The sequence below is a fragment of the Populus euphratica genome, unplaced genomic scaffold (assembly GCF_000495115.2).
Source record: "Populus euphratica unplaced genomic scaffold, PopEup_1.0 scaffold317.1, whole genome shotgun sequence".
NCBI lineage: Eukaryota > Viridiplantae > Streptophyta > Magnoliopsida > Malpighiales > Salicaceae > Populus > Populus euphratica.
In genome coordinates, this window is record NW_011499952.1 from 666,637 (window position 1) to 686,275 (window position 19,639).

Consider the following 19,639-nt stretch of genomic DNA (forward strand, 5'->3'; position numbering starts at 1 on the left):
TATTTTTAATATTGGATTAATATTATATAATATAAGTCTACAACTTTGATATCAAATAAAAAAAACTAGAAAAAAAAAGTATGAGAAACCATAAAAAATTCTAAAACGATCCTTAGATTTTTTTCAAAAATTTTTGGGCTTGTTTGGTAAAAGTCCAATCCTATAGATGTAACCCATAATAAAAACAGCACAAACATATATCAATAAATATTTTTTCTTGAATTTGATAAAGGAAAAAAAACATTATTGTATAACCCAAATAACTTGAATGAGATCATTAAATATCTATTTAATTTTATTAGCTATTGACCTTATAATAAGATCAATTGACACATTTAATGAATTATGTTCTTTGTTGATTTTTATAATTTTCCATCTCTTTAAAAGATTTCAACCTTTAATCATCATCTAAAATATTTACTTGATTTTAAAAGATATATTCTAAAGTTGTAAGATTTATTAGTAATGATCCTCACACATTTCTTTATATATTTGTACTTAAAGATATATCACTCCACTCGTGTCTCTCTCTTAACTTGGATTTTCTTGATTTTATTCCCTCACCCTCTTGCCTTTTACCACTTTAAATTCTTTATGTAGTTTTGATGTGATCAAGACTACATTAAAAGATTTATTGTAAGTTTTTTTTTATGCCAATTGTAATATCAAAGATAAAAAAAGTTTAAAGATATATTTAATAAACTTACTTAGAATATTTAGACCAAAGTGAATTTCAAGAGGATAACATCAACAAATGGATATTAAACCTTAGTTAATTTAATTCATGCACAAAAGGGGTTTAACCTATCTACTTTATAGGTTAATTAATTTTGGTGGTTAGAAACTTATTTTTTCTAATGCATAATTTTACTTTAACAAATATTTTTTTTTATCTGACTATTGAATCAGGTTAAAATTTAACCAGAAGTTTCTAAAGGTCTTGTTTTCTTTGGGTTTAAATTATAGGGTAATCAAATATTGAGAAGGTCGTGTGATAAAGTCTAAAACCTATATTGAGGGAATTGTATTAATTTCCTAGTTAATTTATTTTTTTTATTTATAACTCTTTTATTATTTTTCCAACATTGTTTAAGAAGTTTTTACATATTATAAATATAGTTATTTAACTTTTTTTTAGTTGTTTTTAGGATAAAATTTGATTTCAATAATTATTGTTACTGTGTATAAGAGGTTTTGCTCATATGTTTTGGTTTTTCATTAAACTACTATGACTTATATGTTTTGATTTTTCATTAAACTACTATGATTTATAAAAGAATTAACCAAATTTCATGACATCTTTTATACTTCTTATCGCATCTTTTTGCGGGTGTTAAGTGGGGGTTCGATAACTTATAGTCTTAGTGTTTTGTTATAGGCTATTGTTATGTCAAGCTCAATTTCAAATATAATTTTAGCTTTCTTGAAAAGAGTCGATTTAACTGTGGGTTTATAGATCTTTATATCCATAGAGTCTGCATCAAGTTCTTTATTGAACTAAACAAAAATTATCAAAAGATTTCAACTTATAAAGTTCAACCAACTAACTAAAAAAAACAAGACAATCAAGAAACAAAAACTAATTCAGGAATAATTAAACAAAACCTTAAATCAATGTAAAACTTGAATTCAACACTAGATAACTTAATAAAACAATTTATATATGGAATTTTTCTTAATGCTATCGATTCCAACAAAACCAATTTTAATCAACCCGATTTTGTAATTTGATCTTTTTTTTCTTTTTTAATAAATATTAGTAGAAACTAAATAACAAATAACTTTTCTCTCTCTCCCTCTCTTTATATATATATATATATGTTTCAAAGAAAACATAACACTAAGCTAAACTACAAAATAAGCTGAAATTCAAGACATAAGAACTAGGGTTCAACAATTTTGAGAGAAAACCAAACCTAATAAAGGAAACAAGACTCAAAACATGAATAAAAAATAAATTTAAAGATAAGTACATAGATAAAATCTAATTTTAAAGTCAAACTCTGATACCAACTTATGTTAAGTTGGAGGGTAAAAATCTTAGAACATATAATCAAGATTGAACATAAGCTGAGAAAATAAAAATCAAGGTTAGAAATACATGATTTAATGATTAACTAAACAAAAAAAATATAGTTATTGGATAAAGATCTTGACCTGTTAATTATAATGAATAAAAAATCGAAGGTATAAGGTTGAAAAACTAACTTGTTAATTATAATGAACCTATAATCAAAAGTATCAAGATAAGTGCTACAAAGAAGTAATCTTATCAAGATAAGCGCTACAAAGAAATAATCTTTGATAAGTGTTAAAAGTTCCTTAAAGAATCAAGAGTAAAAACAAATTCTCACATATAAGTTTTGTTTCTAAATAATCAATCCATCTCTCTAAATACAAGTGAAATAACCTTATTTATATTAGGTACAATGTACTAATAAGGCTGGAAAAATAACAAAAAAGTCCAAATAAAATAAAATAAAAATCTTAAATCAACTAAGAAAATATTGCATATCTTGAACACTAAATTCTAGGCTTCAAAGGCTTTCCTAATATTTGATCATTACAAAAGTCTAATTAACCCCGTGTAAAACAAGATTTTTATAATTTTTTGGTAAAATTTTAGCCCAAACAAACGATCAAATAAAAAATTATGCCTATTAACACAAAATTAGACATTATGAAAATAAGTTCAACCCATGTGTAAGTAGAAAAACAAATTGAATTTGCAAGTTTTGTAGGAAATAATGCCCAAATATCTTGAATTATCTCATTAAATTCCTCTTTCATCTTTTTAGTTATTGACAATGTAATAGGCCTAATTGACACATGTAATGAATCCAACGATATTGCTTGATAATTCTCATTAAAAGCAATCAAATATATCTAAAATTAAGAATCTTTTACTTGAATCCTAAAATCATTTAAAAAATCAAAAGATAGTTAAGCAATTTAGGTCTAGTCTGTTATTGATGAATTATTAAAAGAATCGTGATAGTCTTACTATTGTTTGTGTTGTAAAAGAGCTCTTGCAAAACTATAAGAGAAAACTTACCTTGCCACTATTTCTTGTGTTGCTCTTTTTTTTTTTTTTCCAAACCCATCAACAAAATAGAGATTCTCAAATTCCACCCTAGTTTCTAAATTGAAACACAAATCACAAACCTAAAACCATGGAGCCCTAATCCTAATTCCACCCAAATTCTCAAATTGAAACACAAATACAAATCTTAAACCATGAAATCCTCTTAATCAAATTTTTTTCTCACTTAATATGTTGTTGCCAAATTAGACAACCCTTTAGAATGACACTTTTTTTTTTCCCAAGGAAGGATCCTTTGCATTTGCATCTACTCCTTATTTTTTGTTTTTTTTTCCTAGTTAAAAAGTAGGAAGAAGTTTTAAAAATTTTCCTCAAATAAGCCACACAACCTAAGATAAGAATGAGAAAGAAAAAAAGAATACACCACCATATGAATCCACTATAGTTATGTCTCTAATTCCATAGTAAATATTCAAACCCTTCTAACTTTTAGTTAACTTTTTTAAAGATAAAAGTTATCATTCCCTCGAGTAGAGTTGAAAATGACATGAGAAGACTTACAATTCTCAACACATTAGCATCATTGACATATTAAAAAATAATTTGATTATCCTTTATCATTATTGTTGTTATAACCCCTTTTAGGTTATTTCTTAAATTCATTTTTTTTTCTTTTAAAAAAACCAAAAAAATAAAATAGAGATTGATATTTTGGAAAAAGTAGGCTAATGAGGATTTCAAATAAATAGAAAAATCAAGTTACAATTTTGAATGGAATCAGGAGTCTAATTGTACCTCATTTTACCTAAAATGAGAAAGACAATATAGATTCAAGGTCAAATTAAATTATTATTGGATGAATCTATATAAAAATTAAATCTATAGATATAATTAGATTCTTAAGAGGTCAATTTGATTTTATCATGGGTCAAATTAAAGTTAATTATGTTTAAAAATTAATTTGGGTTCAATTGAAGGATTTAATTAGGTGCAAGAACTTACTTATTTTTTAAATGGATCAAATTAATTTTATTAAAGGCTTCATTGGTGAAAAAATAAGTTTAGGATCCCAATTTAGGCTTAATTGAGAAGATTGGAATTTTAGGAGATCAAATTTAATTTTTATCAAGTCAATTGATTGAAATCAAGGGCAAAATTGAAAGAAAATCAAAGTTTTGAGGTTAATTAAGGACTAAATTGAAGAAATTCATAGCCAAAGATCATTTTGAAAAAGACACCAATTTCTAGGGACCCAATTGATTGAAATCAGAGGTGAAATTGAAGAGAATTGAAAGTTTAATGGTTAATTAAAAGGCAAATTTCATAAATCCAAAACCAAGAACCAAAAAAAAAAAAACATTGAAATCCAGGGCTGAAATTAAAGTTCATTATGGGTAAAATTGAATAAAATTAAAAGTTTAAAGCCAATTAGAGGTGTAATTGAGAAACATTAGAAATCGAAGGATTAAAATGCACTTTGCCAAAACAACTCTTTTTTGAGATTGACTGTTTATCTTCTTCTCTAGAGAAACTGCTCAAGTAACTTTCTTCCCAAGGCATCTTATGCTTCATCTCTCCATTAAATTGAACAAAACTTACACGAAAATGATCATCTGACACTAGCTAACGGTTCGGATCCTAGCAGATCAAATTAAGGACCAAGATTTGACACCAATAAAGATGAAACTTCCCCCCTTCCACCCCTTTATAGATTGGGTTGGATTTCACGGCCTGAAAATGAAGAAATTAGGTCTAAAGTCAATAAAAAATGGGTCATCTCCCTTATTTTTGCTGCCACTATTAACTCTCTCTCCTCTCTCTCTCTATCGTGGCCTTTAACAATCAGCACCCTCACCACCAGCTTAACCACCACAAGTAGCTGCTCGACCACTTCACATAGTGAGTGCGCCATTGAGTTCTCCTTCTCTTTCAAATTCTCCCTCTTCCTCCTCCAGCATCCCACCGCTAGCGTGACCACCATTCTCTTCACCAACAGCTTCCCATACCAAGTAAACCTTCTCCCTTTTTCTTCTTTTTCATTCCCCCTTGTCTTCGTGCTGTAAGCAAAACAATAATTTATTTTGTATACAACCCATCCCAGACAAAAAAAAAAAAATTAGAACTGTTGGGCGCACTACCAGAAATTTACTAAATAGCAACGGATTTACTGACGGAATATTTCTGTCGGTAATCGAAATTACCAACGACCAATATTCCATCCATAATTCAGTTGGTAACTACCGACATAAAATTTTTGTCAGTAGTTACCGACTGAATTACAGACAAAAATGTTTTTGTCGTAAAAAAACGGGTCGCTGACGTTAAGGTTTTGGCGGGTTATTTTTTCAGACGAAATCACCGACGGATTCAACCCGTATAACGATCGCCGTTTATATTGCCGACGGATTTGAAATGACAGATCTATACGATGACGTGCCGATTGTTCCGTCAGAATCATCGATAGTTTCACCAATGGATTGTCTGTCGGTGAAACCGTCAAGAAAAGTTAATATATGTACACGCTACCAACCCTCTCCTACTCTATTTCTCCTTCTTCTTCCTAATCCCAACTCTCCTCATCTACAAACAACTAGCCCCCCATCCCCCCCAAACAAAAATCTCCCTCATATCAGCACAACAAGTTATATTTCTTGAAGTTTTATGGCCATAGCATCCGTGTTCTGATTTACCGACGGATTTTATCAATTTTTGTAAGTAATTCTTTCTTTTTAAATCTTAACATTTAATTAAATGTCAATTTTTTTTTTTAGTATATGTATTTTGTTAGTAAATGTACATGTTTTATTGTTATTTCTCAAACAAATTTGTAGTATATGAATGTATAATTCTATACCTGTTATGGTTTGTTTTAGATTTTGTAAGATTGTATTTGTTTCCAAGGCTGGAACGATGTTGCGGTTTGGAGGGATTTCAAACCGATATACATCTCAGAAGATATATGGCCGCACTATATTGAGCACGTGACGTCTGAGCGGGTCACCCGACGCTCACAGTCCGGTGCTAGCAACCAGAATCGGCCAATTCATGGCGGGGTGACAACACACACTGGCGGTTCCGTTTCGTTTGCTGTATATGCGAAACGGATGGTAAGATTAATTTAAATGAAATATATCATTAAATTCAGTTATTGTTAATATATCTTTTTTCATTATAGGCTGCGTCTCTTGAACGTGAGCCGAGCCTGATGGAGCTGTTTGTGGAGACGCACGTGCGAAGTCAAGACCGCCAGAAGGGGGTGCAACAGTTCGTTGATAACCGTGCTCAACATTTCATGGTATGTTTGTTCAACCATTTTATTATGTAAGTTATTATGTTTATTGAATTGAATATGATGATTACTTTTTTATTTTTTATTTTCAAAAGACCTATAATAATCGGTTGAGGGAGAGATACGGGGACGATATTTTGACCCATCCAGAATTCGATCTGGATTTGTGGATGGAGGTTGGCTCGTCAAATGGACCCGATAAATCAGGTTTACGGGCTCTCCAACACTACGACCGACAACTTGCGGTCAACCCGTAGTGTTTCAACCGTTGAGAGCTCCCAATCTAAGGAGTTCGAGGCCTTGCAGCAACACACGGCTCAGCTCACCGAGAAATACGACCACCTATCAGCAGAGTACGCACAACTCAAAGCGTCTCATGCACAACAAAGAGCGGAGTCTTAGCAAATCAAAGCGTCTCAAACACAACAAAAAGCGGAGTATGAACAACAAAAAGCAGCTTATGAATAGCTTTGCGAAATGGTTATGAACATGGCAAATAGTGGAACATGTGCGCCTAATCCTTTTTGGCTGTATAACCACCAGCCTTCTCCAGGATCTCCTCCTCCTCCTCCAGCTCCACCTTTATATTAATTTGTAATAAACATTATTTACCTTTAAAACTTCATTTAATATTTTTTTTGAAACATATTCAATTTGTAATGAATATTATTTAACTTTATTTTTTTTGTTTAATATAAATTTTATTTGCATAATTGGTTTGTATTACAATTAATTTATATAGTTTTATATTATATATCCTAAATAATTTTTTTAAAAACAAATTTAGAAAAAAACAATCACCAAGGATTTTACCGAAGGATTCATTCGGTCAGTATTTTAAACACTCACCGACCGACTTACCAACAGAATTATTCCGTCGGCATTTAATAGTAGCTGCCACACTTACCGACGAATTTACAGACATATATATTCGGTCGGTATTTCATACACTCACTGATAATTTTACTGACGGGTAGTGTCCGTCGGTAAATCACGATATCACCGACAAAATACAAATCCGTTGGTATATTTCAAGCGGGAATCTTTTTTTTGCGCGTAAATTCTGTCTGTAAAACCATCAGCAAATAGTTTTTTTTGTTTTGCCGACCGATATAGCGACGGAATGTTGAATCACCGATAAAAAAAAACCCGACGGACATAATCCGTAGGTGATAACGTCGGTAAAAAAATCACCGACGAACTTCTAATCACACACTGACAGAATTTATCCATCAATAAAACTGTGAAATCTTGTAATGGGGCGGACATCAATCTAACCTTTTTGGGCCAAACCTAATTAGGCGGGGCTCGACCCATGTAGATGGGACAACCCAACTCAATATATTTAATAATAATATAATTATAATAATAATATGTTGTTTTTTATTCTTTTAATTTTCTAATAGTGATAACGTATATTGAATTTCCTTACGTGATACTTGTTTCCTTACATTATTTTATGAATGTTCTGCAGGATATTATATTTGATTAATTCCCTCGTATACTATATCCGTTTTCCTTGGATCATATATCTAGTTTGAATATTTGTTTCCCTTCATGTACTTAATTATTTAGGCCATAGGAATTTAGATATCCAGACGATTTTCATAAATGGGATGATGTCACGATCCGGTGTTGGCTGCATGATTTTTAGGGTGCCTCGTCTGATTGTAGAGCCATGTACTTTCTTTCCTAATTGAGTGATGCTAAACCTATTGAAGTGTTTTACTAAGTAGCCATGGGTATGTTTGCTCTATATGAGATATGCTCTCACCTTGTCGTAGATAGCTAGGAAGAATTAGGGTTGTATTTGCGTTTCAGTATAGGGAATGAGGATCCAACTGCTGAGCTCTCTGTTTCTCTTCTCCTTCAGTTCTTTTATTTACAGGTGTTTCTCTCTCTATGTTTCTTCTCTTCACTACTGTCATGACTCCTGATTCACAATGGAGTTATGCTGGTAGATATATTCCAGTCTTTGTTCTAAATTTCCTTCTCGCTCATTCTTAAATTTTACTTTTTCGATATACTGTCTTCTTTAGTCTTTGACGATCCTCATAGGACATTGAATTGACGAATACACGATCATGTTTCTTTTTTTCAATCCCATAATTGTTCCAACATTTGTTTTGAAGGCTTTCTTGGCTAAATATATTCGTTTGTGAACTTAAAAATTTGTACATAACCCGTTTTAGGGTATCAACTCAACCTGAGCACGCTAGCTTCCCACCTCGAGGTTGGAACTCTTACGATTCCTTTGACTGGATTCTATCTGAAGTAGACTTCTTGCAAAGTGCCGAAAAGATCTCTCAGCGTCTACAGCCTTATGGATATGAGGTATAAAATGGCTGATGACTACAATCAACTTTTAGAACTTTTTTAATTACTGGAGCAATTTGAGAACGGGAAAGTTTATTGAAATAGAAGATGTCTTTTATCTGTGAAATTCATGTAGTATGCAGTGGTAGATTACCTGTGGTATAGGAAGAACGTTCCAGGTGCTCACCCAGATTCTCTTGGATTTGATGTAATTGATGAATGGGGGAGGTTGATCCCTGATCCAGATAGGTGGCCCTCATCTGAAGATGGGAAAGGGTTCACTGAAGTAGCCCAGAAAGTACAGAGCGTGGGTTTGAAGTTTGGGATTCATGTTATGAGAGGATTAAGTAGACAGGCATATGATGCGAACACCCCCATCTTGGATACTACCACGGTATTAGTCCTTACTATCAATGAGGATTCATTCTTCTCGCTTCTTTTTTTTTTTTTTTTCAGCAGAAGTATTTCTTCTCTTTTCCCTTCCATGCTCAGATTTTGCAGTCCTACAAACACTATCATCATAAAAATAGACTAGTCAGGTGAAAGTTCCAATATGAGCTCAAGTCTCTAATCGATTTGCTCTAAGAAGTTAGTGCTAAATTTCTTTTTTGTTTTAGGGACGTGCTTATGAAGAGTCTGGACGACTGTGGCGAGCAAAAGACATAGGGATCACGGAGAGGGCTTGTGGATGGATGCCACATGGTTTCATGAGTGTAAATACTAAGTTGGGAGCAGGAAGAGCCTTCTTGAGGTCACTTTATGAACAGTATGCTGAGTGGGGTGTTGATTTTGGTAATTAATAATTAACTGAAACCTGCATTTTTCCATCTTACCCAACACATTAAGAAGTCTATGAGTCGACTAGGGTATATCTCAAGTCTCAACATTTTCTAGAGAATGAATTCTTCTTTTTCCTGATTCAAAACGGTAAAATAACTTGTCAAGGCGGCATTGCATCTTTCGAGAATTTACATTATTGGAAGTATGGATGAAGTATTGTTTCTATAATGATGTGGAAAATGTATGTTGAAGGTCCTGGAAGGACTGGATAGTAATATTGCAAGTGAGTCTAAAAGAGTTTTGACCTCTTCAAGCATTTTGGGCTCGGGCAAGCTTCTTATGGATAGTAATTTTGACACGTATTTATTACAAAACTGTGAATTCTGCACATGTCAACCTCCCCTCCTGTTATTTATTTATACCTCTACATTTTCTTAGTGGCTTCATGTCAGTCGTTCTTTGTTTTAATAACTTTCATGTTCGTTTCTTCTCTTTTATTTGCAGTGAAACATGATTGTGTATTTGGTAATGACTTGGATGTAGATGAAATCACGTTTGTGTCAGAGGTATACAGCACTTTCTGGTGCATAAATTTTATGTCTTCAATCTTTTCTGAATAGAGATGATGATACATGAAATGCACTTGTTCAGGTTCTGCAAAAGCTCAATCGTCCCATTCTGTATTCTGTGTCTCCGGGAGTTATCCCGACACCAGTCATGGCGAAAGATATAAGTGGATTAGTCAACATGTACAGGGTAACAGGTGATGATTGGGATAAATGGGGAGATGTTGCAGCTCATTTCGATGTTTCAAGGTGGAATAAAGTTTTCATGTAAAATGAGAGCTTAAAGTTCGAATTATATATAGATTGTCACTCCTAATTGGTTCTTTTCTTCTATTCTCTCATTTTTTATGCGATTTCTTGTTCATCTACTTCAGGGACTTTGCTGCTGCTAATAAGATTGGTGCAAAGGGCTTGCTGGGGAAGTCATGGCCCGACTTGGATATGCTGCCCGTAGGATGGCTTACAGATCCTGGTGATAAAAATTATGTTTGTTCTCTTTAATTCTAGCACATTTTAAGTGATTTTATTTTGTAAGGGGTTGGTGAGACTGAGTATAGGAAACCTGATTGCAACATGGATTACTGACATGTAAATTGAACGAAGCAGTGGAATGCTTGCTGTTACATTGGGGTAGCAAAACAGCATAGCTTGTCCATGCACTCGAGTGTTTATCATGGTAATTAACTGGAACGCCACACATCCTAGCGACAAGATCATTGAAAAGTAATAAATCTGGACCTGTTTTTTATTCGGGTCCAGGGGTTTGCCACATAAGTTGCTGGGGTATTCATGAGTAACTTGATAGTGTTTAAAGAGTTCAACTGGAAAAGACAAAAACTTGAATAATCACATTGCTTTTCTGTATCCTAGGTTCTGGTAGAGGACCATACAGAATGAGTAACCTTAATCTAGATGAGCAGAAAACCCAGGTATGTGCATGCAACTCTATATATGCGTCTGTCCTTCGTTAAAAAATTAAGATTCTTTATTGATGACTCGATACAAGTATTTTCCTTCGCAGATGACTTTGTGGGCAATGGCCAGGTCCCCGATCATGTATGGAGGAGATGTTAGAAGGCTTGATGAGACCACATCTAGTTTGATCACCAATCCCTTCATTCTGGAGATAAATTCTTTTAGCACGAACAATATGGAGGCAGGTGAAACAATGTCTTTAAGAGGTCTTCGGAATATTAACTGAGGTTTTTTCTGATGTATCATCGCATTGCACATGCAGTTTCCATTTGTTACTGGCACAAAGGTTTCTGCACATAAGACCACGAATCACAGCCGAAGATCAAGAAGAAGTTTGAAGGAAGTTGGCACATCACATACACAGTTTCTGGGTTTCACTAGCTGTAGCCATCCCAAAGTTAACGGTTGGTCAATTAAAGCACTTGACCAAGATCTTGACCAGATATGCTGGAAAGAGAGCATGAGAAGCCATGAACCTTTATGCTTATACAAGCGAAAACCTCTTTTGACTTCGTATGCACTTTCACCGTCCTTTTCAAGTTGTTCCAAACAAGTTTTTATTATTATTTTCACTATCTGATTCTGTGAATGGCAATGTAGTGATGGACGGTTAATTAACAATCAAGGAGGGTTCTATTTATTAGCTAGTGATGAAATGGAGTTTTGTTTGGATGCATCTCCAAGAAAGAAGCGTACTTCAAAAGAATTTAACAGTGGTTCCTTCTCCCCTTGCGGATCAGATGCCAAACAGGTATCTCTTCATTCACAATTCCCTAGCATCTAACAAAGAGGCACAGAGATTAGTAACCTGTAAGATTTTGGTGGAATGCGAAGGAGATAAATCTACATCAAACAATTTAACAAATACATATAATTAATTGGTTTGCCAGAATGCTTGTGTTTTTCTGCTCACAGCCAGTCTGCAGGGTGACATTTTTTTCTCGTGAATTTTACATATATGAGTGGTATTTGAAAGCAAACTCTTAATTTCAACAGATGTGGGAGTTAAGCAATAATGGATCCCTTATCAGCAGCTATTCTGGTCTCTGTGTATCTGTGAAATCAATTGACGGTATTATGCTAGAAGTTCAAGCTGATTTTCTATACATACGATGAGGGCTATTTGATGATCCTTCCTTGATATATGCAGCTAATGTTGGTAACAGCGGAGGAGTTCGCTCTTGGATTGCTACTGGTAGAAAAGGTTTAATGCCCACCTAAAGTCTCTATAAATTTGGTTTCCATTCTGTTACCATTCCTTTGCTGTTTTTTTTTTTTCATTTTAAAAGAACCCAAAGAAGTTTGTGGTTTGATGAGAAACTTCACCCCTGAGATGGTTTTTCTTTTTTCGATGATTATGTTCCGATTTTTATTGAAGTTTTGACATAGGTGAGACTCGAAGAAGAGATCTCTACCACTGAGCCATATGCTCATCATCGGTTATCGTAAGATAATTATAATTGTCCTCCTTAGTGAAGGGTTGCTATTTTAAATCTGACTGGTTTTTTTTTTTTTTCCTTGTAACTGAGGTGGAAAATTGTCTGTTCGCTATCTATATTCATGCTTCATTGATTACGTAAATATATATTCATTTTATCAAGTTCCCAGTTGCCTAATTTAAAGAGAATTAATGATCTTCTTCTGCTAGCTGCCAACTTATGTGTCTACTACGACACTGATCTGGTAGTATCCAACCATACCATGCTGACAGTTCATTGTCTGAAAACTTTTATGACATATCACATGTGTCTGTTGCTCTTAATAATTCAGCACTGACTTTGCCACTGTTTACTCAGGAGAGATTTATGTTGCACTTTTCAATCTGAACTCAGAGAAGACAGTAACATCAGCAACGATATCAGACCTCACTAAGGCACTTCCTGGGAGAAACTTGAAGGCGACATCATGTCACGGCAGAGAAGTTTGGAGTGGAAAAGATTTTGGAGAAATAAAAGATTCAATATCAATGGAGTTAGAGATGCATGGTTGTGCATTGTTTGCCCTCAACTGTCCCTAGTATAAACTGACACACAGCGGAGTTTCTGTCCCCGTTTCCTTCTCATCTTCGCTCTCTGATGTTGTGTGAGTGGAAAGAAGAGGTGTATCTATTGTATCAAAGGCAGTGAATTCATGGACGTTTTAAGTTGGTGCTGCCAAAACGAGCCCGTGCATCGCCGGAATCCTTGCTAGAAATTCAGATGGTCATCTCCGTTGTTGTTAATATAGAAAAACGATGTTAAAAATAATATTTGCCAGGTTTAGAAAATTGTTGATGAGAGTTATAGAACTGTAAATCACGAATATGAGGGGTGGGATTGGATCAAACCTTAATAAAAAGACAGGTGATTCATTTATAGCATGTGGTTTTTTTTATGTTTTTTGAAATGATTTGGATGTACTAACATAAATAAATCGTAAGTAAACTTATTTTGATGTATTTTTAATTAAAAATATTAAAAAACATGTTTTTTTTTTAATATGTGTTTAGATAAAAAAAATTAATTTTTGTATGTAAAATAAATAAAAAACAAGTTATCTTATTTATTAAAAACTAAAATTCGACACGTGTGAAATCCAATATAAAAAATTAAAGCTTTTTAATTAACTAAGCAGTTTTTTTTATATATATCCGTGATAAGAAAGAAATATAAGGTACTACGATATCGGACGGTCACTATCCAACTATTGTGCAGTCGTCAATTTCAACCGACAAAAAGATTCAAATCACTACAATTTCTTCAATCACAGGGAAACAAGGTTGTTCAAGGCACTGTAATTTCTTCAATTATAATAATTTAATAATAGAGAGCTATCTCTTTTGGACAGCACAAGACTACTGGCAACTGTTTGGTTATTATTCTGAGAAATTACTAGCACGCGCTGCGCTATTAGCCAATGCTCCTTTTCCACCCGAAAAAAGGTGGAGGATCCCAAGAGCATCCTGGCCGTCCAATTCCATAATTTCTAAAATCACTGACTCCTCCATCGCTAGTGGGCCACACAATCGTCCCTTATCCCCGCTCCACACACCAAGAATCACCCCTGCCTTGCTTCCTCTGATCACATCAGACCACTCCGATCCTCATCACCCGCTGGTCACCTTAGCAGTCCCTCTGTCTCTGGACTTCTTTTTTAATTTACTTTTTTTTAGATTTTGTTTAAAAGAGATTAATAATAATAATAATAACAAAGAAACAAACTCAACAACTGGAACCCTCCTCCTCCTCCGCCGTCCTCCTCCGTCCTCATCAACGCATGTTCTCAGAGCTCCGGCTCCCTTAACGGAGCCCAGCTCATTACTCACCCGAATCTCTCTCCCTAAGTTCACCAATTTTTCATATTCTAAAGATCCGTTCATTTCTCCCTTCCGGATCTTTTTTTTTTCCTTTCTTAAAACAATGTCAAAAAAGTGGGGAAAAATCGGTGCATGGGCAGCCGATTCCGAGCAAGCCGAAGAAGAGGAGCGCGCAGCCGCTGCAGCAGCCGTTTCTCAAAGCTTCCCCAGCCTAAAAGAAGCTGCTGTTACCGCTAAGCCTAAAAAGAAGAAAATGTCTCTCAACGAATTTTATTCCACATCCATCGGCAGCGTTGTTGAATCCAAAGGCTTGACTCCTGACGAGATGTTCCGCCTCCCTACAGGTCCAAAAGAGCGTTCCGCTGAAGAAATGCAGCATGGACACCTCGGTGGTGGATTTTCCAATTACGGTCGAACCGGGCCGCCTTCTGGACGTATGCGTGATCGTGACAACACCGACGGGTCTTGGGGTGGTGGTGGTAGAAGGCAATTTGGTGGTGGTTTTGATGATGAACGAAGAGGCCAGCCTCCTAGGGTTTCTGATTACGATCAGCCTTCGCGTGCTGATGAGGTTGATAATTGGGCAATGGCGAAGAAACCGCTACCTTCTTTTGATTCTGGACGACAAAGTCGTTACAGTTCACTCGGAGGTGGAGGTGGTGACGGAGGTGGTTCTAGGGCTGATGAAGTTGATAATTGGGCAGTTGGTAAAAAACCGTTACCTACTCGTTCTACTTTTGGTTCGGGTTTTCGTGATTCTGGACCGGAGCCTGATCGCTCGAGCAGGGGAGGATATCGTGAGCCAGAGAGGGAGAGGCCTAGATTGGTTCTGGATCCACCAAGAGTTGAAGTTGTAGTTAAGGAGCCTGTAAAAACAAACAGGTCTAATCCATTTGGGTCAGCGAGGCCGAGAGAAGATGTGTTGGCAGAGAAAGGATTGGATTGGAAGAAGCTGGAGATGGAAATAGAAGCTAAGAAGAACTCGAGCTTACAATCTAGCAGGCCAACTAGTGCACATTCTAGCAGATCTTCTAGTGCCCAATCGAATAGGTCTGAAGGTTCAGGGCTGCTACACCAAGGGTTTGAGAATGTGGCTGTGAAGCCGAGGCCGAAGGTGAATCCTTTTGGAGAGGCAAAGCCCAGGGAACTATTGTTGCTGGAAAGAGGCCAAGATTGGATGAAGATTGACCGTGAGTTGGAGCATCGTGGGGTGGATAGGTATGTATTGTGGCATTATCTTTGTTGTGTTCATACGTTGTGCGCATGGTTTTCTTGGAATTGCTTATGTTCATGTGTGTCTTCTTGCTTGGGCTTTTGCATATTGTCAATTCGAGAATGCTTCTCTTATCTTATCTGGCTTCAAACTGCTTCTTTTTGTTGTGGATATTTCTGTTAGGTTTCATTTGTTGTGGGATATACAATATGCTAGCCATTAGCTGATCTTACAATGATAATAGGACATTGAGAAGCATTTGGATAATTTGGAATTTCAAGTATGATCTGATGCTTTTCTAATGTTAGCTGTGACTTCTTGTGTTGCAAAACATATGAACTGACACCCTTGCTTATTGCACTAGAATTTTGATGCTTGATGATGACTAACAATTCTTTTTGTACAGTCTCTCTCCAAATCCATGAATATGTTTATAGCTTGTCTCATACAACTACACGGCAGAAGTTTTGAAATGATTTTCTGTTGAATAGGAATTGAATATTGATTTGTGATGTAAAAAAATATAGTTGGGTATTTCTGAATTTCCGAAAAGCTTAAGGGTGTTGACAAACTCAAATTTGAATAAGCTGAGCTCAAAATAGGAAAAAAGCTGGTTCTACCCTGTCTTCAGCTAAAATTTCCTTGGTCACAATCTTTGTTGTGTTTCCAGGCTCATCCTGTATTTTTTTTTTTTCTTGGTAAGTGGCTGAACTGAAGAGGATTATATTGCAACATTTGCATCTACCGTTGGCATGCTTAAGCTAGTTGAGTTATTGTTTTTATTTTTTCCATATCATGTAGTTGGTCATGAGTTGGTTTGATTTACAATTGAGCTTTGTTGGCAAGTATTCCATTCTCTGTACTTCTCGAGAATTCCTGTTAATATCCTTTTGTGCAAACAGGTTTATATATTTTACTTTTTTAGCTTTCTTATTTCAACAAGTGTATTATCATGCTTTATGATGAGATTTTTTTTTGTTACAATTGATACAAGCATAAGCTGGAGAAGTCTTGCCTCACCAATTTTCTTTCCTAGATCACCGTACTTGGATGGATGATGTTGTCAGGTTTTCATGACAAATGGTGGTATCTTTTTTTAGTTTATCAGGGCATAGGTCTGAGGGCAACAGTTTGAGTTTTACAGAAAAAAGAGATGGGTTCTGTGTTTAGATTTTATACTTTTAGCTATATACACGATAACCTACCAGCTATTTGGTGGGTTCTTTTTGTGTCTGCTTTTACTTGACACCAATACCTTGTTTAAAAAAAGAAAAGAAAGAAGAAGAAATGTAAAAAGAAGAAGAAGAGGGTTTTTCATCTAGGGCATTCTTTCTATCTTATTTATCCCTTATTCATCTTCTCCTTTCCTGCCTTCAATCACTGGTTGAATGCCATAATGGTATCTTTGTCATAATCATGCATATGGAAATACACCTCAAAATTCCCAATTTGGATGTCCATGTCATATGTAGCTAGGCTTTTGTATTACTGGTGATCTCAGGACATTCGATTGTTTGATTGAATTCAACTAGTGATATGCCATTATAGAATGTTTGCAAATGAAGGGGAAAAAAGAGATGGGCATTGTGCAATCATTCTCCTTTGTGTCTATAATGTTTATAAACTTCAATGTTCTATGAAGGGGGGCAAAATGCTTGCTAAGTCTTGTTGATTAGAGAATAATCTTATCTATTTGATTTTGAATGCTTATGATCTTCATGAAAAAAAAAAAAAAAGATTTTGCAGTCAGTGAGAAACAGAGAAAGACTAAGAGAGGTGTGTGAGAGAAACCTTTGTAGTTAATGGATACATATGCCCTTATAAAATATTAAATTTTAGGTTAATTTTGTCCAAAGAAAAGTGGGCACAAGGGTCAGGTTAGCAAAATCCACAGGCACACACAAATGTTATACATAGAGAGGGTTTCTGTTTTTGTTTTTTTTGGTCTTTTTCCCAACTTCATTTTGTTCAAGTCTACAACTTGAATCCAATCATTGTTTCATGGTGAAGCATGCATAAATCCACATTGCACGGAACCAAAACATATTTAGATGATTTTCTGTCGGCTCATGTCATGTAATTTTTTTGTTTCAACATATCTGTCTCTACTGTCTCCTTTTCAAATCAGCTCATTTGTTGATATGCTTCCTTCATTGCCTGGGGTTAGCTGATGCTTCTCTCTCTTGTCCATTTTATGGACACCACAGATCTTATAACTTCTGTTAGGAGGGATGCTGATACTTCTTGCTCCCACTTTCATTTTATGGACACAATTCCAAAAGTTAATTTGCTGAGTTTAAGGTTGGTATATTTACAAAGAATATTTTTCCAATTGCAAAAAATAAATATGCTTCAGCCCCACAAAGACTGTCCTCGTATCCTTTTAGTCCTGTTCCAAAATATGTCCATTATAAAAGAGCTGAAGTATTCATTCTCTTGTGTTCATATTTTTCCCCTTTATCAAAAACTAAATCCAGCACCTCAACAACATTTAATTTGAAAGGACAATGTTGGAACGTCTATAAAAAAGATATGTGAGGTGGGACAACATTTAATAGTTGTTCTTAATATACTTCCTTTGTCATTAAGGAACTCTCTGTGGGACACAGTGAATAGATTTTTGTAATTATTATGTGGAATTACTTACTGTTTTAAGCATGTTTTGTTTAAAATACCCACTGAAGTAGAATACATTGCAGTTAAAAATGCACACTAGTCCAGTGGTATTCTTATTAAGCGTACACCCATTAATGTTTCGCAGTAATATTGAAAACGTACTTTGGTGTTACTGATTTGCTGGTAAAGTTTTTGGTGGTTGCATTGGCTAACTTTTGAGGCTGCCTGTATTCACCATGCTAATTGCTGAATTTGGTTTGTTGTTTCTGGTTGGATGAACATAACAGAATGCAAATTTTTTTTTTTGTGGCTGTTTTCTTGGTTATCTGTATGGGCATGACAATTTAACATGTGCACTTGTCTTAATTTTATATAGATGATGCTACTGCTACATGTGGCACTTCTTTTCCATGTTGTTATTGCTGTTTGATGCAAGAATGTATGTGCATTATTTGGATGAGGTGGACTTAACAACATTGAAACTGTTGTCAGTTAACTAAACTGGTTAATCTTCAATCCAGGGGTTGGCTTTTTTCCCCCTTTTCCCCCTTGTTTTCGTTCACCTCTCATCCCCTCTGCATTTTAATTAACTTAATGGTCATAACTGCACATAACTGCTGTTGAGTGATGTTATGTTGCATATTTTTTTAAATCCCAAATTTGCTTGTTCATGTGATCTATGATTAATTTTTCCTGAAAGCTCCATGTACATCTGCAGCATCAAGGCATTCATGTGTCTTATCTTGTTTATATTTTTGTAATGGCTTGCGGGATATCATATGGCCCCATATTCATTTTGCTGAATGTATTTTATGCCATGATTTAGTACCCCTGCTTGATCTTCACTCTGTATTTCTTTCAGTTTTCATGGCGTAAACAGCACCTTTCTACTGTCGCTCCCTCCATTTTTTCACTTCTACCTGTTTGCACCTTCCTTTAATTGCTGAAACTTTTACTGGAGTTTTGTGACTGCATACTTTATTTTAAAGTCTCTACTGTGACCTATGATTCTCTGGTTGTATGTGAATGCTTTAGAATAATGTATTTTTCTCTGTCTGCTCATTTTCAGCACTGTGTCAGCATTGTGTGGTTCTCATGGTGACTGATGAACTTGTATTCTTGATACTAACTGTAAAAATTATTTTAGGCCTGAAACTGAAGAGGAAAAGTTATTGAAAGAACAAATAGAGCATTTGAAGACAGAGCTTGAGAAAGAATTGACGACAAAAGTGAATCAGGAACCTCAACAAGTCTCTGTTGATGACCTACCCGGTTTAAGGGAGATGATAAATGAGAAAGAAAGGGAATTAGAAATATTGGTCCATGATTTGGATGACAAACTTCGATTTGGACCAAAAGCCATTGAAAGGCCAGGTTCTGGGGCAGGCAGGTCTCCTGGGTTTTCAGAGAGACCTCCTTCACGACCTGGGTCATATGACGAATCGAGAAGTATGGAGTTCATGGATAGGCCTCGATCTCGTGGCAAGCCAGATATTTGGACAAGGCCTGCTGATGAGCGAAGATCATTCCAAGGTGGCAGGGAAAG

The 19,639-nt window shown here is 35.1% G+C and overlaps 3 protein-coding genes across 7 annotated transcripts in view; all 3 read left to right on the forward strand.

Moving 5' to 3' along the window:
* The first annotated feature begins 5,455 nt into the window (after positions 1–5,455).
* Positions 5,456–6,523, forward strand: LOC105138102 (uncharacterized). Its single transcript, XM_011044102.1, has 4 exons — positions 5,456–5,522; positions 5,927–6,150; positions 6,219–6,342; positions 6,428–6,523. The coding sequence occupies exons 1-4, from the start codon at positions 5,456–5,458 to the stop codon at positions 6,433–6,435; spliced, it is 423 nt and encodes a 140-aa protein (XP_011042404.1). The 3' UTR covers positions 6,436–6,523.
* A 1,351-nt stretch (positions 6,524–7,874) lies between these two features.
* On the forward strand, positions 7,875–13,322 carry LOC105138086 (alpha-galactosidase-like). 5 transcript variants are annotated; one of them, XM_011044086.1, is made up of 14 exons: positions 7,879–8,220; positions 8,525–8,666; positions 8,785–9,042; positions 9,266–9,440; positions 9,933–9,994; positions 10,080–10,261; positions 10,369–10,466; positions 10,865–10,923; positions 11,016–11,150; positions 11,232–11,482; positions 11,705–11,720; positions 11,966–12,041; positions 12,120–12,173; positions 12,766–13,322. In XM_011044086.1, exons 1-14 carry the CDS (start codon positions 8,162–8,164, stop codon positions 12,984–12,986), a joined length of 1,788 nt encoding a protein of 595 aa, XP_011042388.1. In that variant the 5' UTR covers positions 7,879–8,161; the 3' UTR covers positions 12,987–13,322. The 5 variants fall into 5 exon arrangements, with proteins under 5 accessions (XP_011042390.1, XP_011042388.1, XP_011042386.1 ...); XM_011044084.1 differs by having other exon boundaries at positions 7,880–8,220; positions 11,570–11,720; XM_011044085.1 differs by having other exon boundaries at positions 7,884–8,220; positions 10,080–10,243; positions 11,570–11,720.
* Positions 13,323–14,010: 688 nt separating this feature from the next.
* EIF4B1 (eukaryotic translation initiation factor 4B1) overlaps positions 14,011–19,639 on the forward strand; it is a 7,429-nt gene continuing 1,800 nt past the window's right edge. Inside the window, exons 1-2 of the mRNA XM_011044090.1 lie at positions 14,011–15,482; positions 19,241–19,633. Of these exons, the coding sequence (XP_011042392.1) occupies positions 14,368–15,482; positions 19,241–19,633 (1,508 nt within the window). The 5' untranslated portion in view covers positions 14,011–14,367. The remainder of the gene's footprint in view (positions 15,483–19,240; positions 19,634–19,639) is intronic.